The sequence below is a fragment of the Phocoena sinus genome, chromosome 11 (genome assembly GCF_008692025.1).
Source record: "Phocoena sinus isolate mPhoSin1 chromosome 11, mPhoSin1.pri, whole genome shotgun sequence".
Classification (NCBI taxonomy): domain Eukaryota; kingdom Metazoa; phylum Chordata; class Mammalia; order Artiodactyla; family Phocoenidae; genus Phocoena; species Phocoena sinus.
In genome coordinates this window covers 11,399,346-11,415,872 of record NC_045773.1, presented here as the reverse complement: position 1 = coordinate 11,415,872, position 16,527 = coordinate 11,399,346, and the positions used below count along the sequence as shown (strand labels likewise).

General features: G+C 42.3%; 1 protein-coding gene across 2 annotated transcripts in view; it reads left to right on the top strand.

The window, feature by feature from the left end:
- ITPR1 (inositol 1,4,5-trisphosphate receptor type 1) overlaps nt 1-16,527 on the top strand; it is a 333,789-nt gene that overhangs the window by 200,019 nt on the left and 117,243 nt on the right. For both annotated transcript variants that reach the window (XM_032647530.1, XM_032647529.1), the window contains 4 exons: nt 2,988-3,108; nt 5,388-5,572; nt 9,377-9,525; nt 10,476-10,587. In XM_032647530.1, the coding sequence (XP_032503421.1) occupies nt 2,988-3,108; nt 5,388-5,572; nt 9,377-9,525; nt 10,476-10,587 (567 nt within the window). The remainder of the gene's footprint in view (nt 1-2,987; nt 3,109-5,387; nt 5,573-9,376; nt 9,526-10,475; nt 10,588-16,527) is intronic.

Below are 16,527 nucleotides of genomic sequence, written 5' to 3'. Positions count from 1 at the left end.
CTTTGGAGGCTTTGATAGCAGGTCAGAGCTGGGTTCCAATCCTCACTCCACCCCTTCCCAGCTCTGAGAACTTGGGTAGATGTTGAAACTTCAGAACCCCGTTTCTTACTATAACAGGGTTATAGTATCAACCCTGCAGATTATTGTAAGAATTAGAGTTAGTGTTTATGAAAATATAGCATAGTGCCTGGTACACAGTAGGTGCTTAATAATTGGCAGTTTGTACTGTGTCCTGCTAGACGGCAAGCTACAGTGGGGAGGGCAGAGAGGTGTTTCAGATACTGTTCTATCTCGAGCACTGTGCCTGGCCCCTGGTACATGTTCATTTGTTGAGTGAGTTAAATGAATCAGGGAGACTCAGGAGAGGGAAATGGTAAAGTCCAAATATAGACATTGGCTAGTTCAAGTCTCAGCTGGGAAAATGAAGGGGTTGACTAGAAGGGACCTGGGCAGAGCACAGATAATTAAGGACAGTTTGTTAAAGAGACCAGAGGAAGATCAAGGGGTTATCTTACAGTCAGAATGGGATTCACGAGCAACGCAGAGCCTTAAGAACTAAGCAGGGAAGAATCTCAGGAAGAAGGTGATGGGCAGCCGTGTTCATTAGCCCAAGAGGTCGCGTGAGCTGATGCCCCCAGGTTGTCCATTAAAATGGATAATTAAGAAGCAGCTCCTCTGGCCGATTTATTCGTCTTTTGTTTATTCAGAGGCCAGATGGGAATAGAGCAGATGCTCAATAAATATTGGTTCAATTGAATTCATTTAGTCGAAGGATTCGTTTTCTTTGAGTTGGGCCATTGAGTTCCCATCCCAACTCCACGCACATTAGCCAGTAGGGTGGGTGCTGATACCACTGCTTACTTCGTGGGGTCAGGGGTTGGTCAGATGAGGTGTGTGTAAAGCACTCAGCACAGGGACAGGCAGGGAAGAAGTGTTCTCAATAGATAGCTGCTCTCAGTGGACCCATTGGGCTCAGGAGCTCAGTATCAGGCTTCTCAGCCAATTTCTCAGGCTTCCTGTGTTCCTGTTCTCTGTTAGTAACACAGATGACTGTCTTTCTTGGTGGGCTGTGAGGTGCAGAACAGAAAGTACTCCCTCAAGAAAGTAATGAGATTCTGGTTTGTACGTGAACTTAGTAGAAACAGCACAGATTTGGGGCATCAGAGAGCCCTGAAGATGACTCACTGCTTGGCCATCACTTCGTTCTTTTGGATGCTTTCTTTTAACCTTTCTGAGCTTTTGTTTTTCATTTGTGTTATTAAGGTAACTCCTCTGTCATAGGATACTTACCAAGGCCCCAGTGAGCTCTTAAGTGAAGTGTGTGGTACTTAATAAGTGAAAGTTATCTGAACGGTGTTTACAGAGGAGGTTCTGAATTTTTATTAACCTGTTTTATTTTTTTAAATTTTAATTGAAATATAGTTGATTTACAGTGTTGTGTTAGTTGCAGGTGTACAGCAAAGTGATTCAGTTCTACACACACACACACACACACACACACACGGACACACACACACACACGTATTCTTTTTTAAATTCTTTTCCATTATAGGTTATTACAAGATACTGAGTATAGTTGCCTCTGCTATACAGTAGGTCCTTGTTGGTTATCTATTTTACATATAGTAGTGTGTATAGTTTATTCCCAAACTCCTAATTTATCCCTCCCCACTTTCCTCTTTGGTAACCGTAAGTTTGTTTCTATGTCTGTGAGTCTGTTTCTGTTTTGTAAATAAGTTCATTTGTATCATTTTTTTTAGATTCCACATATAAGTGATATCAATACCTGTTTTAATTTCTTACAATAAATTTCCTTTCCCCTAGCACTTTTCAATTGTTGTTCTTTTATCTAAGAAACTTCTCTAGAGTTTTTTCTGTACTTTTTTTCATTGCTGTATTAACTCCTCCTGTTTTTTGGAAGGGATCTGCAAGTACTTTCTCCTAAAAATTAAAGACCAGTGGAGTAGCTTACCATACACAGTAACCTTTGCCTTGCAGGTCTAATGCTACTCTGGTCCAGGTAGCTTTGGATGAAGGCCAAAATTATAATTTGCAAATGCACTTAGGAAGTCAATGTCAAATTGATTAAGTCGTAGTTTGAGTTCCTTTATTTTAAAACGAGTACAAATTTATACCATCATAGAGAGGAATAAATCCTACTCTGTAGTTAACTTGCAAGTACTGATCTGTGTAGTAAATGAACACTTGTGAAGAGTAACCATGAGAACTAGCTTCTCCTTATGTCATTGAAGACACGGCCAGAAATAAAGAAGTAAGGAGCATTCTAGGTGAGATTCACTAACCAGTTTGTTTATGCTGATTAAAACTATAGGTTCTATGGCTTCCCTGGTGGCGCAATGGTTGAGAGTCCGCCTGCCGATGCAGGGGATGTGGGTTCGTGCCCTGGTCCGGGAAGATCCCACATGCTGCGGAGCGGCTGGGCCCGTGAGCCATGGCCGCTGAGCCTGCGCGTCCGGAGCCTGTGCTCTGCAACGGGAGAGGCCACAACAGTGAGAGGCCCGCGTACTGCAAAAAGAAGAGACAGTATATATATAGATAGATATAGATAGGTTCTACTTATGGAATATAACATCTGGAAAGAACTCTGGGGGTTCATTGGCCTCAATCCCTGTATTTTATATATTGCACGAAGTTAAAGCTCAGAGAACTAAAGTGATTTGCCTACAGTCACACAGCCAGTTGGTAGCTAGACAAGAATGCCTGTTTTCAGGCTGTGATATTCTGCTTCGCCTTCTGGTGGTCAGACTTAGAATGAAGTTTGTGCATTGCCTTAAAATGCTTCTGACTTTTTCTCCCTTGGCCAGGCCACTTCTGGAATCCAGCTCATCCCTGGTCACCCCTTCCCACTCTTGCATAAGGGTCCATGAACCCGTGGTTCAAGGCAGTGTCTGTTTCTGACCAGCGTATCAATCGGTCACAAATAAAAGTCTTCACGTCGCCTTCCTCTTGGCTTCTCTTTCTCGCAGACTCGCCAGCCCGTCTTTGTGCAGCTGCTGCAAGGTGTGTTCAGGGTTTACCACTGCAACTGGCTCATGCCGAGCCAGAAGGCCTCGGTGGAGAGCTGCATTCGGGTGCTCTCTGATGTAGGTAAGACACCAACTCAGGTTGGATTTAACATGATGAAAATGCGTTGCCCAGTGGTAATAAAGGCCACCCTGGATGGAGCAGTGGCTGTAAAGCTCTGTGAGGCTTCCGCACCCGGGAGGCTGCAGAGCCAGAACTGGAACGGAGATCTTCTTGATTCTTAAACCTCCTTTTCATCTTTCCAAGCCAGCACCTGCCAAAGTCCAGAGCCAGCAAGTCCCAATGAAAGATAGGCTTTGAAAAACAAGATTCCACGGTTAAATGTTAGGCAACTCTTGGCAAGTCACAGAGCTCAAGTTTATTCAAGGCCCTGGGAAGCCCCTTGTTCAAGAAAGTGATTTGTTTAATCCGGGAAACATATTTGACCACATGGAAACTTTTTTTAGTGCAAAGCACATGTCCAATCCTGTGGAACACCCTTTCTCAGAAATGGCGCACTGCTCCCTTCTGCCTCTTGATGATAAATGCTTCTCCATCCCCTCCCCCCAACCTTGTATCACCTCTCCTAGGCAGCTCTGAAAGGAAGTTACAACCGTTACTGCTCCCTTCACCCTGAGCTTGTCAGACTCTGTTGCTTTGCCCTGTTCCACCCCCTCCCCATACATGCTATGCAATGCAAAGGGATAATCTTCCTGCCTAAATTGAGAAGGGTTGTCTGTCTATAGTAGCTGTTAAGATCTCTGCAGACACCAGAAAAGACAAGCGGAGTTCTTAGCATTGTTGAGTAGCTGTCCAGCAAGTCTAGATTGTGTTTACTAGGGCTCATTGCCCGATTTCAGTCATCCCTGCCTGGTTTCCTTCATACTCATATGGAAGGTATTCGTGTCTTTTTATTATTTACGTGGTACTATTTCACAGAAAGAGATTAGGCTTTTGAAAGTGCGTACGTTACAGATTATAGGTTCGTGGTGTGATATCTCTCAAATAGGGTTCTGGGATGGGCTCCCCAGATAGCCCTAAATTCTGCCCATGTATGATCCTGTAACTTAAGGTTGTTGGTTAAAACTTGGGCAGATCTCTGAGTTCCTAGCCCAGTAATCATCAGAGAGAGGAAATGTTTTCATAGTCTTGGCCGTGATGAGGAAAGGCAAGGAGGGCTGGTATTTGTGAAACAGCAAAGCATGAAAACTGTGCAACCCATTAACCCCAGCACTTTTTTGCTTCTACTGGTATGAAGTTTTGAAGAGAAGGAACAGTTGTCTTAGTTTTTTCCATGTTGTTGGATTTCGCATATGGAAAAAAGGATTGTTCGTCTAGTTATTTTCCTTTTTTAAATTAACTGTTTTATTTTGCAGTCATTTTAGATTTATAAGAAAGTTGCCAAGATGACACAAGAGTTCCCACATATCCCTCACCCAGTTTCCCTCGCTGTCAACATCTCCCATTACCAGCTACGTTTGTCAAAACTAAGAAGCTGACATTGGCCTATTGCTATGAACTAAACTTCCAGACTTGATTTGGTTTTCACCACTTTTTTCCACTGTTCTCCTTTTTCTGCTCCAGGATTCAGTGTAGGCTACTACATTGCATTTAGTTGTCATGCCTCCCCAGTCTCCTGTGATCTGTGATGGTTTCTCAGACCTTCCTTATTTTCTATGACCTTGACAATCTTGAAATGTCCTAGTCAGGTGTCTGTAGGATGTCCCCCATTGTGGGTTTTTTCTTTTTTTTTCTTGCTCATCGGGTTACTTTTTTTTTTTTTTTTGTAACATCTTTATTGCAGTATACCCCATTGTGGATTTGACTGATGTTTTTCTCATGATGGGACTGGAATCGTCCTTTTTTGAAGGAAGTAAAAAAAAATAAATAAAAGAGCCTATATGGAAAGACTAGCTTATGTCATTGTAAATATTATCTTTTGTACTATGTTTGGCTTAAAACAGCATTTTGTAGATTGTTGAAAGGATACCAAACTGGAGGATTTTTAGAAAAACAGTTTACTGGCCAAATGAGTTCCCTGTCTTGATAATTCTTAAAATGTATGAACACATCTGAGACCCTAAGAAGCTATTCATTGTGGAAGCCCCTTGAACTTTGACTTTGAGTTACCTAAACTATATGACCTTGGAGCATTATAAATTCTCTCAGAGCTGCTGCCCCTCAGAATTCACATTGGAAAACCCGACCTAGCAGAGTATGAAGTTCAGTTGAGCTACTCCATATCCACACTCATGTTATAGGCGTGGAAACATCTGTCTGCTGGATGGTGGGGGGGAGTTGTCTGTCTCTAGGGTGTCTCCCATCAAAATTGTAGGCTCACGAGTCCGCTTTCTCCTGTACAGCCAAGAGCCGGGCCATTGCCATCCCTGTGGACCTGGACAGCCAGGTCAACAACCTCTTCCTCAAGTCCCACAACATCGTGCAGAAAACTGCCATGAACTGGCGGCTGACGGCCCGCAATGCAGCTCGCAGAGACTCTGTCCTGGCAGCTTCCAGAGACTACCGGAATATCATCGAGCGATTGCAGGTAATGCCTGGTGCTGACAGAAGCGATCCTTAACCTGGCCTAAGGCGGTTCCCCACACAGAAGTGCTTCCTGAAGCCAGAGAAAATCCAGGGTTGGCCACAGTATGGTGAGTGGACAGTCAAATGCAATGATGTTTGTGGGGCTAGGAGTGCAGAGCTACTCGGGACCAGAAAAGCTCCTGACAAAGTCATGGTCTTTAGAGGTTATTCATTGATTTACAGATCTCTTTATGAAGAAGTCCCTCCTCTCTTATTAGGAAGGAGTACATCAGTGTTAGAAGAAGATGCTTAGAATAAGGGCATAACAGCTCCTTTTCGTTCATCGCCTTGGGATTTTAGCCTCTTGAATTAGTAGGTAAACAAGTGTAATCATGACTTGAGAGAGGAGTTTTATATCAAAATGAGCGAAATGAAAATAAAAGTTATTAAATTCTAGCTAGGGTATACTCTTTTTTTTTTTTCTTAGTACCTATGAAGAAATGTGCTCTCCCTTTGTTAAAAGGGAGAGTAGTGAGAATTAGATGATGTTAAACACTTAAACATACATCTTAATATTAACATCTTCCTTTGAACAAGCACCCCAGGTGATTTTCTCACAGGTGGTACCTGGACCACAGTTGGAGAATCACAGATCCTTCAGATGAGCTCAGTGCAATGGTGCAGTCGTGAAGAGCGTGATCTCAGGACAGTGCCTGGGTTCAAATCGTGGCTCTGCTGCTTAGAAGTGCATAACCTTGGGAAAGTTACTTAACTTCTCCAGTTTCCTAACTTGTAAAATAGTATACTAGTAACGCCTACGTCACGGGGTTGATAACGAAGATTAAGAGAGTCAAGATGTTGCGGTTATCTTTGCCTGCCTAACAAAGGACAACAGCGATTGTTTTATGCTCTTTCAGTGTTGGAGGTTACTGGGCTCACTCACATGTTTGGTAGTTGATACTGATTGTCAGCTGGGACCTCAGCTGTCACCTAAAATATCTACACATTGTCTCCCCATGTGGTCTGGGCTTCCTCACAACATGGCAGCTGGGTCCCAAAATAAGTCTCTCTTGAGAGAGAGAAGGAAAAGCTGTTTTGCCTTAATGACCTGGCTTCAGAAATCACATAGCACCCCTTCTGTCATATTCTCTTGGTCAAGGCAGTGACATATGTCCATTTAGGTTCAAGGGAGAGGACATGGACCCCCATTTGATGGGAGGGATGTCAGTGACTCATTGTAAGAAGAGCGTGCAAGGTAGTTTATACTGCGATGGCCATCTTTGGAAAATACAATACACGTAAAGCATACGGAACAGAGCCTGGCACGTAGTGAGCACTTGATCAGTGAGCTGCTCTTCTAATTATTATTACTATTGTTATTGTTACGACTGTAACGATTATTATCATTTGGTGAAATAGATGAACCTCTGAGGGTTACATAAGTTACCTAAAGACGAATGAGTTCACTGATTCATTCATCAGCCGCACCCTAGGCACGGGGGAAACAATGACCAAAACCAGAAGTAACCTTAACCCTCATAGACTCTCAAGTGTTGGAAGGGAGACAAATGTTAATCAACTAATCACACAGATAAAAGTAAAATGGCAGGAGGGGCAAACACTGCAGAGGAATGAGTAGTGCTACGAAAGGCACTGATGAGGACGTTAATCTTGCCTGGAACTGGGGCTGGTGGTCAAGGAAGGCATTGCTGAGGAAGTAGCATTGGAACCGAGACCAGGAAACCGTAGGACTTACTTAAAGAATGGAGTGGAAGGGAAGGAGAGAGCATGTGTGTACAAAGACCACAGGAAGGTTAGTGTGGCCAGAACCCATGGAGCTGGGGAGGTCGGCAGCGCTTCGCAGGTCAAGGGAAGAATTTCAGCCTTGTTGTGACAGAACTGCTTCTTAAACAAAGGTAATTTGGTTCCTCATGGAGTGCTTCCTGACCCCACTATGTTTTAGAAAGAGGAAAGTTATTGTATTGTAGACTCATAACTGTATGAACACACCGTATTTTCTCCTGCTCAAACTAAATAAATTATCTGTGGCTGCAGAAACATACCACGGCTCTTCTTAGATCTATTATGCATACTCTTGGGGAATAGAATAAAATACATAAGTTTAGGTAGTGCTTGTTCTAAAGACTTGGCCAGTGGCTAAAGGGATCCTCGTTATCTAATGAATTATTGTCTGTCTGAGTCCCTGGAGTTACGAGATTGCCCAGAACAGCAAAAGTTGTCATAATGTGAGAACATTAAGTTGCAAAGGACGCGCTTATATAATTAACCCCCATTCAGACATACCCCCTCACTTAACACTAGCATCTCCCTCTGCCCATCGCTTCTCCATCCTTGTCTGTTGGTCTTTCCCTGATTGCCGAATGTTATACATTTGACAATACAATGCAAATCAATTGCAATGTGAAGTTCAAACCTGGCAAAAGATGCAAGATTTCATGAACACGATGCTGAAGAACTCCTTCATTCTCAAGCAAATGCTGGAGGCAAGTAACATTTTGCCAGAGTTAGGACCCGTAACTCTTGAAGAAGGGGAGATTGGGTGCTTTCTAAGAGGAAACTGGTAGGGAAACTGACAAAACCCTTAGAGAATTTTGCCAAAGCGGCCCTCTTTTTGACAGCGGTGTGCAAGTCACTCTGAATTAAGGGATGTGGCAATGTACTCGTACAAACTTTTTGGGAAAATTGTCCCCCCGCCTCCCCGCAAGAAATAGTTTGATTCATTCATGCATTCTTTAATGCATCCTAAATATTATTGCATGATTACAGATTTTGTTAAATCTAAGATCAAGCACACTTGTATTGACAAGTTTTAGTTTTAGTTTCTGGATCACCAGAAATTGGCTGATCTGGATCACCCAAATCTTTATGAATTTTCGGCCTATGAAATTTGGGTCCCCAGTTGAGACGAATGCAATTAAAGTGGCCCTTTCCATGCAGATCTCCTTGGTTAACGGCTCCTTCTTATCCAGTACGCTGTGTTCTGTTCTTCTTAGCCAGCATGCCGATGCCTTGGTTCTGAGTTAGCAAGCCAGACAGCAGACTTGAGCATCTTTTGAAGATAACTTCTCATCTGTTTTCTGCCATTTGCCTTTATACGGTGTTTGTTGTGTTGGTTTTGCTGCTCTTTCAACTTCTCTCTGTTTTCCTTTCCTACAGCTATGTGTTTTGCATTTGAAGACCATCATGCTATCAGGGTACATGTATTTAGCATGTTGATACAGCATGTTCATTCATTTGTGTTCTCATTTTTATATGACTTTTTATTATGTGAATAATTCATGCTCATTGGAAGTAATTTGACAATACTCACAAGAACCGATATATAGAAGAAAACTAGAATCACCCATAGTTCTGCCACCCAGAGAAAACCACTAATGATGTTTTAATAATGTTTGCTGCATATCCTTGAGATATTAATGTTGTTTATAAGAAGCGGATCATATAGTCCATACTATTGTTTGACCATTTTTTGCACTCATATTGTAGACACCTTTCCATGTTGTCGAACGTACTTTTTGCATCATATTTTAAAATATGTGGAATGATCCCTTAAGTAGCATAAGGACCATCTCACAGGGTGGGTGGGAATGATGACTTGTTATCACTTTGTTTTCTGTGTCAGGGCCTAATGCTTCAGGTAACCGTTGGGCAATGTCTAATAATTTGAGGCAAATACCAGACGGTGCTAAGGTTAGTCTAACCCAGTCTCGTCTGTGGTCATGCTTTAGGTCAGAAATGAATGTTCTCACCCTCCTGCAGTCAGCTGTGGCCCAAGCTGCTCACCAAGGCTGTGCTTCCATTCCAGGACATCGTCTCTGCCCTGGAGGACCGTCTCAGGCCGCTGGTGCAGGCCGAGTTATCTGTGCTGGTGGATGTCCTCCACAGGCCTGAGCTGCTTTTCCCGGAGAACACAGATGCCAGAAGAAAGTGTGAAAGTGGTGGCTTCATTTGCAAGTAAGCAGCCCCTTTCTCTGCGGAGCTCAGGGGCAGAATCCCACTGACCAGACACAGCACTGGTTCCTGAAGAAGGAGGGGCTGGCCTGATTTTTGTCTTTGATGAGTACAAGGTCCCGTGCTAGGGATCTGTTCTGACCTTCCCAAAGTAAGTGTGTAGGTTCAGTCCTACTTACTGACGCTTGTTTTGGTGAAAATTTCTCCTTTGAACTGCATGCCCATTTGTTCATCTCCATTCAACACGTGTGGATAGGGTGCCCACCGTGAGCTGCCATACAGACTCAACAAGCCATGGCCTTTGTGCCCTCAAAAAGTTCTCACCTATCAGGGCCTCACAGTCTTTTCCTAACAGCTTTGTAGTTGGTTAGTTTGTGCCTTGGGGCAAAATCTAGAAGAAACGATTGGTTCCGTCACCAGAAATCTCCATCTGATTTTCACCCTAAGTTTGGTTGGTTGTTTAGCTTGAGCATGGGCTCTGCCTGAGTTTCTTATTTTTCTGGGCCCCTCAAAGAATAAGACTGGATCAAGAGAACAGTGTGTTTGCTGCAACCATCGTACTCCTGAGGGTTTTTTTACACCCCTGGCATATTTTAGCCACATTACTGACAATCCTCAGTGGATAAATAGCTGCACTTCCTAAATGAGCTGTTTTGAGGGAGCCCCTGTCTCTGTTCTCCATCCTCTATATCATTTCTCCACTATGTGTGGCCGACCCGTGGCCAGGGAGCCTGTTTGCTGTTACCGACCAGCAGGTGTCGCTATTGAGACACCAACGGGCTGTTCTTAGTGCAGGGAAGGCCTGGAAGCCTGTTTAACCGGGGAGCCCTTGGTAAATATTTGTTCATTAAATGACTAGTTACAATAAGTTGATTGTCAAGTGTTTTTTTTTTTTTTTTTTAAATTTGAAGATCGTTTCAGGGCTTTAATCCGTGGTTTTCCCCTCCATTCAGGTTAATAAAGCACACTAAACAGTTGCTAGAGGAGAATGAGGAGAAACTCTGCATTAAGGTCCTACAGACCCTCAGAGAAATGATGACCAAAGATAGAGGCTATGGAGAAAAGGTACTGCATTTTATTTTCATGTTAAAACTAGGTTTTGCTATTAAATTGAAGTGGAGTGGGAGCGGTTAGAAATCCACCTTAGTTCAGGCATATTCACTGAGGGGGTTAAATTTTTTTTTTTTAAAGCTATTTATCCTGCCCTGAAGGTAGCTAAATCATATGACTGTCTCCTTAAAGGCATATATACGTAGTTGTCTCTTACAGGCTGCTTGCCATACAATCTATAATCAGAAAAACAGCAACAGCAAGATTTTCCATATGTTTAAATTCCCAATGAGAATGCAAATGCCTCTTGTGTATCAAGGTGTGTGTTCCTGAACTTTGGGTTCCAGCTAAGCATACCTGTGGGTTTACTTCTTTCTGGTGAGATGTTACACAATCCTTCCAGTGTATGAAGAAACTGCCTCCAGTTCTAACTGGAATGAAGACGGACAAACATGTCACCTTTTCTAGTTGAGATTGGGAAATGGACCATCCCTAGGACATGAGACTTCTTAGCACATGCAGTGAGCAGTGATGTACAGAGAACAGCCCTCACACCCCCGATTTTGGTCCAGGTGGGGTAAAAAGAGCCCCATTGCTCTTCCTTTCTGCCCCCAGCAAAAAAGCATGGGCCTGAGTTTAAATCTCACCAGTCTTCATTTGAAGGTAATAGTGTTCATTGTCTTCAAGCCACTTCTGTCAGCATTTTCCCAGCATGTAAATGTGCTGATATCACTGACTTGTCAAATACACAGTAACTCATTCATCTCTATGAAGAAGCCTTGGTAATTAAATCACAGTCGTTCTCATCAAAAGGGATGGTGACAGCCAGATTTTTGCAAGTGTAAAAGTGTGTCAGAATCTTGCTTTCTAACCTAAGCAATATCTGTCATTAATATTAGAGCAATTTAATGTGTGAGGGTCTTTGGATAAGAAAAAATAAAACAGAAAGGTATGCAGTCCTTTTTGTGGTATACATTTCTCCACTGCCTCCAAACCCAAGGCTTTTAAACGTCACCCTAAATTTGTACAGTGTATAAATTAAAACTGGAATAAGTGTCGCTTAATTAGAAAATAAGTGTTTATAACTCAGGGGGAATTTTGTGTGGGAAACCTGCCAGAAAAGAGTTTATAAATATAAAAGCAAAGAACACTGGTACAAGTGGGAAGTAATGAGATGAGCTGTCCGTACAACACCTGTGTAGACAACTAGGTAGGTCTTGCACTAAAAAAAGGCAGGGGGTGGGCAGTAATAGAGAATACACTTAGCAAATAAGTAAGTAATAACCATTTATTCCACAAGATGTTTATTTTTCTTAAGGTGAGATTTAAGAAATGTTTTAAAAATATGACTCTAGTTATAGAAATTCACTCGCCATAATACAGTGAAATCCACCAAAGGGACCTTAACCAGCTGTGAATATATTAGCACCTTTGGGGCAGAGAACTTGATTTTAAAATGTGGAGACCACAATTTTCTCTTCTTGAGAATATCTGTTTCTTTCTATACCCAAGGTACTTAAGGTAAACTCTGTGTCTCAACCCCAGTGAATTTTTCAAGTTGTGATTATACTTTTATTTCTCTGAAGTTTTTCTTTTTATAACATGGAAAGTAGAAGTACTAGGAGTTGGTCGAGTGTTTGCTGCTAAACAGAAAAGTACACCGGGGTCTTTGGGGCCGTGTAGAGGTGTGCTTCCCTGCTCCCTTTCACTACCCAGTAGTGCCAACAGGAAGAACACCGTCACGGCCTCCGGGAGACAGCAGACCTGAGATGTTGTACCACTGCCTGTGAGAAAGCTCATGGAGAGTGACAGAGCCAGGGCTTCAAGAGGGCAGCAGATGGAGGTCACTATCAAAGAGTTATCAGAGTTGAGAAGAGGTTCTTAGGCTGTAGCTCAAATCCCTTTTCAGCTGGTGAAGAAATGAGTCATACCCTAGCAGATAGAGGCTTGGAGGCAGGATGACATTTCTTTCCAGTCTGATTGGAGCTGTCATCCCCCTTGTTGAAAGTGAAAGTACTATAAGCAAGTATGGGAAATGCTCTGCAACCAAGGAAGACATTCTGGAAACCCGTGCTAGTCAGCAGCTCCTGACCGACAGCACGTATGTGCCAAGCTTCTGGCCCCAGGCTCTGACTGCTGGAAAAGGCTCCTTAACCATTCACTTCAAAAGGGGGTGGAGGGTGTTAAACGATTTCTGTTTCTTCCAGTTTGGTTGTTGGTATCCACTCTGTCCAGTTTCACAAAGGCTTTTGGAAAATGCCTTTGATGGTTTGTTGGCTGCCCCTGTTTGACTAAAGAAGCGTGACGTATGGGACAGCCTGACTCTTTCAAGGGTGGAAGGAACAGAGCCAAAGCAATAACCTTTCTTAGGCGAACCCGTGGGCATTAGTCGATAAAATAAATGAGGTGTCCTTTGGACTGCGTGCTTGGGACACAAGGGCAAGTGTGAATGCCATTTCTGTCTTCTTGGCGCCATTTTTCTATTAGTTGCTTCTTAAGTGGAACTTGTCCCATGACTAACACCCTCCTGGGACATCCAGGGCTGTTCTCCTCCCTGCCCTCTCCTGAGCCTTCATGGTCATGGATCTGGTCCACTGGGCTCTGGTATCACCTGTGGTTTGCGTCAGGCCCTACGAGTCAGATCCGTGAGAAGCCAGTGGTCAGTCCACTTGTCTTGGTTCATTGCTTGAGATGTGCCCATCCAAGAACTATGACATATGATGGAAAGGTAAGGGCTGGACAAAGAAGATGGTCACAGAATTTAATCATGATCATTTAGGAATTAAGTCCTCTTTTACTATTGTATCTCTAAAATGCAAAGGACCAGCCATATTTCCCAAAGAGTGGTAAATATAAAATAAAGGAATATTTCAAAGGATCACCAAAATAACGATGGAATACATTTTTGTGTGATTCTTGCGTTTTTCTGTCCAATGTATTCAAAGTTAATCAACTTTAAAATCAGGACTTTGCAACCATTCTGTGTGTGCAGTGCCTACTAAACTCTGCTTTTAATTTACAGATTAAACCATTAAAAAAAATAACCTCCTGTAGCTAAATATCTCTAAAATTTAACCTGAATCTCTCTATAACTCGTAGAACATCTTTAAGCTCTTAGACCCTGCTTGAAAGGAAAGCGTAATTATTTTATATACTGGCTACTACTGTTACTCTACTGTAGGATTTTTATTAAGCTACTTTTTATTTAAGTTATTAGTCACAGGGATTTGGAAAGAAATTCAGAGGCCGACAATTAATGTGAAAGTGTATCTCAATTTATTTAAAGTCCATTTTTTTCTTCTGAGTAATAGTAGCTGTTATACTACTAGAGAGTTTTTTTGACCTTCAGTAATGTCAGGGTTTTCATTTCATACGAATTGTCAGTCCCCTGTTAATTACCAGTACTTCTTTTCTCTAGGTGAATAAACTATTAACATTTCCAGCTACCAGTGTTTCTAATAGGATTTTAAATTTGCAAAATGTACTAAATGTTAATGAAACATAATCTTTAGTACATTTTGTGGATCATCCATCTATCATCAAACAAGCATAATTGTGATCAGTGCTTTTGTTTTTTCTTTTTCTTGAACTTGATGCTAATAAATCATTTACTTGTTACTACTCTCACTTGGGTAGGCACTAATCACCTTAGGGGAAATTTGTTCTCTTCAATCATCAACAGTATCAGGATTCAGAGCTTCTGGGCTTGGTATATGCTGGTCTTACTACTTAAATTGAAGTTGGATCTGATTTAGTCCAGTGATCATTTGGACCGCAGACTCCCGCCTCCCCCACTGAATGGGAAGATGAGTCCAAAGAAAGAATTTTGTCCTAAGCTGAGTTGATCAGTGTTTAGCCTTTGACTCTACTCCTTGCCATCCTCTTCTGAAAGGACATGGTTCTTGATTGGGGAACTTGCCCTTGCCCACAGCTCAGTTCAAGGGTTTTCTCTACAAGAGAGTGCGAAGGTGCTGTCCTGGGCTCTTGGTTAAGTGACCTGCGAGGTTTGATACCTGGCATGTGAACAAAGGGTGGCAGCACCCTGCCCGTTCGTTCCGGAGCAGAGCATTGCAGAGCAGATGTCAGGGTGAGGTGCGCCGGTGTCGAGAGCGCCTGCGCCTCTTAAGATGGTCATGATGCTTCAACCTGAGTCAGTGATAAGAATACAATGACAAAGTTTCTAACACTTAGCTTGCTTGTATTTCCTTTTCTAACACTTCCTTCTTTTTCTCCCCCCCCTTTTTTCTTTTCCAGCTGATTTCCATTGATGAATTGGAAAATGCAGAGGTCCTAATTTCATTTTTTTTTTTTAAGTGTCCCATGGTGATGTTTCCATGACCCTCTGCCATTGAACTCTGTGATCTGTCCCCTAGTCTCTGCAGCGTCTAGTATCTGACTTTGTGTAGTGTTGGCTCTGGGAGTGAGTCGAGTCCTTTGTGTTTGTGTTAGCATTTCCCATGAGTTTGTTTGCCATTTGTCTTTGGAGATCCCATCTGAGTCTAGAGAAGGATTTTCTAAGCTGTGATAAGATTTCAGTCCTTCACTGTCTAGAGTCTCAACTGAATTTGTGGTTGACACTGGCTATTAACATATCTCTGAAACTGAGTGTTGATATTACCATGAGGAGCTTTTCTGTCCATATGTGAAGCACCCATGCAGAAAGAAATAACTACATTGGTATAGCGTGGAAGTAGTCAAAGAAAAACCAAACGACTGCTCTCTTGGCCTACATGTTGGAAGTGTTAAGTGTAAGGGGTCATATAAAATTTTGTCAAAGTGCCGTGCAAATTCCACAGCCCTGGTTGAGACTTGCCAGCTGCTGGCTTGTGGTGGGATTAGGAATGTACAATATCCCTGGCTTCTCTTCTAGAAAAACCAACTAGAGATCAAGAAATTGAAATGTCATCTGATGGTTTCTGTACTTATGTATCAAATTAGTTTCATTTACCCAGAATGACCCTGGAGACTGATCAGTGGCCATTGTGTTTGGGATTTGAGGGTGTCTTAAATATTTTCTCTCCTATGAATATTTTTCAACATTTCTTGCCATATCTGTAGGATGTGATATATGTTTGGTAAATGATAATAGAAAGGATTAATGAGGGGAATTAATGCATATAATTGAGGGAGTTTAATTGCTTAGTAAATTGAAGCAGACTGGAAAACACTTTTATCTGACTTTTAAAAATTAATTTTCTGGTCTACTTCTTTAAGTATCTGTTCATTCTTTTGGTAGAACGGTTAATACCTTATTTTGGTGGGATAGAGCTACCAAATAGAATATGAGGCCTGTTCTAATATCTACCACCATAATTTCAGAAATACTAAGAGGTGGTTCAGGTGTACCTAAGGAGAGTTTGAATCACAGACTTAAAACTGAAAGCGACACGAGCGGTTATGAATTTGGTCCAGTTCCCTCAGGAATGGAGCTCAGAGAGGTTAAGTGAGTGGTGTTAGCTCACACAGGTAGATAGCGGCTAAAGCAGAACTAGTACTGCTGGCTCAGCTGCTGGCCTGGAGCGCTTACTGCAGACTTTTCCTTAAATCGGTCAGCATGAACAGGTGAGGAGGCCGTGCTTCTTTGGGATGGATAGAGGGTGAGAAAAACAAAAGGTTGTACAGGGGTTTAACTACTTTAACTACAGTGATTTTTGCTCCTTCCTGTTTGGTCTTCTCTCTTCCGGGTTATTTGTATGCCAGCAGAACGTCTAATGCTGAATTTTCATGCTGGCACCCTTCGACACTCTTGTTTCTCCCTAGAGTTGTAAATGCCTCTCTAATTTGAATTTTTCCTCTGAAATATTGAGGTTGAGTTTCTATTTGCTTAAAGACAAATTAAGCCAGGAAAGGAAAACCTTCCCTAATCGGAGTCTGCAGTGTTATTAATACACTGTTTTGCAGCATGGTAATCATTTGATGTGTTTGCTTTGCTCAAGATAGAACTTGGGTCTCCTG